General features: G+C 38.2%; 1 protein-coding gene across 1 annotated transcript; it reads left to right on the forward strand.

Moving 5' to 3' along the window:
* LOC114724485 (AP2-like ethylene-responsive transcription factor At2g41710) lies at positions 1 to 4,218 on the forward strand. Its single transcript, XM_028910840.1, has 9 exons — positions 1 to 313; positions 1,216 to 1,298; positions 1,454 to 1,462; positions 1,572 to 1,660; positions 1,846 to 1,919; positions 1,994 to 2,044; positions 2,592 to 2,653; positions 2,830 to 3,464; positions 3,774 to 4,218. Exons 1-9 carry the CDS (start codon positions 81 to 83, stop codon positions 3,825 to 3,827), a joined length of 1,290 nt encoding a protein of 429 aa, XP_028766673.1. The 5' UTR covers positions 1 to 80; the 3' UTR covers positions 3,828 to 4,218.

Consider the following 4,218-nt stretch of genomic DNA (forward strand, 5'->3'; position numbering starts at 1 on the left):
TACCATCTAAAAAGGGCGGACACTGAACTATCTTTGTAGCTCTCTACATCTCTATTCTAGGGTTAGGTTTGGATTCTTCCATGGCTTCCTCTTCTTCTGACCCGAGCAAGTCTGAAGTTGGCTGCGGCGGCGGCGGCGGCGGCGGCGGCAGTGCAGAGGTTTCGGATGCAGCGATGGCAAATGATAAACTCTTACTCTATAGGGGATTGAAGAAAGCGAAGAAAGAAAGAGGGTGTACAGCTAAAGAGCGCATCAGCAAGATGCCTCCTTGTGCTGCGGGGAAACGCAGCTCCATATATCGTGGTGTCACCAGGTACAGACCTCAATTTTCCGTTTGATTGCTACGAAAGTGATCCAGTAGGATAAATATGTAATGGTAAAGCGAATTCCTTCGCAAAGGAGAGAGGGAAAAACTGAAACCTATTCGTTTTGCTTCATGAGTAATAATAATTGACTCATTGACCTCAATTGCTTACGTGGAATGGGAAACTTACGAAGGCAGCGTCACGGCGCCAGAAATCTTATTTGATTTTTAGTGACACCTCAAAATTTATACCAGTGATGGAAGTGGCAATCAATGTCTTCCGACATCCTGCATTGGCATTGCTTTTGCTGACTTCTAAAGTCTTTACCTATCATTATACGCAATTCTGCCTGCCAAAGAAAATGTTATAAATCTCTGGATGCACCATTCTAGTGAAACTATTCTTGCAACGCAGGTAGCAACTAACAAAACGAGAAGCAGTTCTTTGTATATGCGTGATATGCTTGCGTCAATTCCACTGAATTTGATGCGAACTCTAGTTTCGTCAAAATAAGGGCTACCTTCTCCCTTTTTCAGTTTTTTCTTCAAGCGGAAGAGAGGATATAGCTGTCTCTTGTATGTTTACATCGTTGTAAATGACAATTGATAGATGATGTATAAGCAATGTTATAATGCCTTAGTTATATGTCTTAAGTCGTCTCACCTTACGGCTTACGCTATCATTTGACTGCTTTTACACACGCGCGCGCACACTTCTTATTGATCATTTTACATTCCCTTTAGATGATTGTAAGCCGAAACACTTCTTTAAAAAAATTTTGATGTCTAGAACTGTTTATAACACTTTTTCTGCTGTTTCAAATTATCCTGCAAGTTTCTCTTGCACTGCTTTTGAAATGCAATTGCTTCTCTAAGCATAGAACCATTCTTCCGTTTTGATGAATAAACAGGCATAGATGGACTGGTCGTTATGAGGCCCATCTTTGGGATAAAAGTACGTGGAACCAGAATCAGAATAAAAAGGGAAAACAAGGTCTCTTCTTCTCTCTGTCCTCCTTTTGGTCGTGGTACAGAAAGATGTTGTTGAACACTTGACGTACCAAACTCACATATCATTACAATCACTTACATCATTTAATTTTCTGTTATGCATGGCTTGACTGGACAACAATTCATTTATGATGTCAGTCTACTTGGGTAAGTTTGCCATATGGTGATTCCTTCCTTGTTTTCTTTTTAATATCTTTTTTCTTTTCAATTGCTGCGTCATTCATATTGATGCTTGCTTCTCATGATATTTCAACAGGTGCATATGATGACGAGGAGGCTGCAGCTAGAGCGTATGACCTTGCTGCTCTAAAATATTGGGGTCCAGGGACTCTAATCAACTTTCCAGTAAGATATCTGTTTGAATGATTATTTTGATGTGGAGGACACATTACTAGAGGAAAGATTTCCTTTCTTGTCACCCTTATCGTTCTCCTATTTCTAGATGAGTTTAAATCTGTTAAGATGGAAAAGACGCGTCAACTGTTCTGTTGTAAATACAGTATTTCTGTATCAAACTTTAATCCGTGTAGGTGACTGATTATACGAGAGATCTTGAAGAAATGCAAAATGTTTCAAGAGAGGAATACCTTGCGTCTTTACGGCGGTGAGTATATACTTGACTAAAATGATTTTCTAGCACTAAACGAAATCGTTGCTAATATGGGATGCTTTCTGCAGGAAGAGCAGTGGTTTTTCTAGAGGAATCTCTAAATATCGGGGACTCTCTAGGTATCAGAAAAGGATACAAGATGCATGTGATGAACACATTTGTATGCATAAATATGTATATCTGTTACCTGTTCATTAGTGTTCAAACTTAAGTAGAAACATATTACATTGATTTTGACAGAGGATTGTTGCCTAGTGAGCTTTGCATCACACATTTTGAATTCTAACACTATTTATTTAAAAAGAAATTTATACATCAGAAAAACTTTTTTTAAAAAAATTATTATTTTGCAATGGTGAAGAATCAATTTGAGGAAAAAAAAATTAATGGACCTCAATGTTTTTTTTTTTTTAAAGGAATCCACTTGAATTATATTATTAATTGAATGTCTCTGCTCGAAATATCATTTAGTTATCCGTACAGAAACTCTTTTTTACAAGCATTTCCATTTATGTTTGTGTGTATGGTTCTTCAATGGTCTGCATATTGCATGATATATGAGCTTACTAAGTAGTGTATCCCTGTAACCATATGTTATTTTGGAGACGTTTGACATTGATTTGACGCTTAAACTTTTATTCTGCATGTCCTGGTGCCAAAAAGCAGCCGATGGGAGCCATCATATGGTAGAATGGCTGGATCTGATTACTTCAACAGTATACATTATGGTAAATAGAAATCAAATTTCACGTCATCTTCCATTATAAAGACTGCAGAGCTGTAACCACAGTCTTAACTATGCTTTTGTCAATTAAAAAATGTATTTTTACGTGAATTCAATTTACTCCACCTGTTCTTTATCTGCTCACAACTTGAGACTTTTCCACTGTTTTACAATATTAAGGGACCGGTGATGATTCAGCGGCAGAAAGCGAATATGGTAGTGGTTTCTGCATAGAACGAAAGATTGATTTAACAAATTACATCAAGTGGTGGGGATCCAATAAAAGTCGCCAACCTGATGCTGGAACAAAATCATCAGAAGAAAAAAAGCAAGGATTTGCGGGAGATATTTGTGGTGAGTTCAAAACGATGGAACAGGAACTCCAACCCACTGAGCCATACCAGATGCCACAGTTAGGCTTGCCCCATGATAGGAAAAAGCATGAAAGTTCTGCAGTCTCTGCCTTGAGTATTTTATCAAGGTCAGCAGCCTACAAGAGCCTGCAGGAGAAGGCGTCAAGGACACAAGAAAATTACACTGATAACGATGAGGATGAGAACAAAAATACTATCAATAAGTTAGACCAGGGCAAGGCACTTGACAGATCACCACATCATAATGGTGTGGATGAAAGACTTGACATTGCAATGGGAATGAGTGGGGCATTGTCTATTCAAAGAAATGTTTACCCATTGACTTCATTCTTGTCTGCACCACTTTTGACCGCTTATAATACTGCCGACCCCATGGTAGATCCTGTTCTCTGGACATCTCTTGTTCCTATGCTTCCTGCTGGCCTTTCTCGGACAGCCGAGGTTGGTATATCTGCTCAAATATGCTTTACTTTCTCCGAAGTTACATGGCCTCATAGTTGTAAAATGTAGATACATTACTAATCTGTCAGATTTTCTTATTTGTCCGGAGATCAGCTGCAGTTCCATATGACCCAAATTTCCTATTATTATGCAATGATGATATGTCAATAAGTCTAAATTATACCTTCAGTTTTCACCAAACAATTGATTGATGCAAATTCTTTAGTTGACTGTATGGTAAGATGCAAATTACTAGTTGCTTTCCATGTAGATTCTCCTCACCACGAACATATACGAATTGATATGCAGGTTACCAAGACCGAGAGCAGTTCAACTTACACCATATTTCAGCCAGAGGAGTGATTGGACATCGCCTTTTGGGTCTCTGATTTGACGAAAAGCAAGACATCTGCTTAGCAGGAGTGGATTGATACGTTCTTCCCTCGGTATTGAACAAGAGCACTACAGCAGCATAAGCATCTGAGACCTCGACTAGTCCGAGAATACCCTGAGGTTCAATTTTTGTAGGCACCGTATGATCCTTTGAGATTATAGAATGGAAAATATTGCATTGTGCATTAGCTTAATTGATATCTCAATCACATGTATAGAAGATGATAGTGTTACATAAATAGGGGGTCTTTTTAATTTTTTTTTATAGTGGGAATGTTTTTCTATTGCATGTACAGGGTTAGAGGAGAAATCACCAAGATAAGGGGTTATGGCTATTTGTTAATTATTATTAATTATTTTC

This window comes from Neltuma alba, unplaced genomic scaffold (assembly GCF_004799145.2).
Source record: "Neltuma alba isolate B1F8T4 unplaced genomic scaffold, ASM479914v2 tig00012190_pilon, whole genome shotgun sequence".
Taxonomy (NCBI): Eukaryota; Viridiplantae; Streptophyta; class Magnoliopsida; order Fabales; family Fabaceae; genus Neltuma; species Neltuma alba.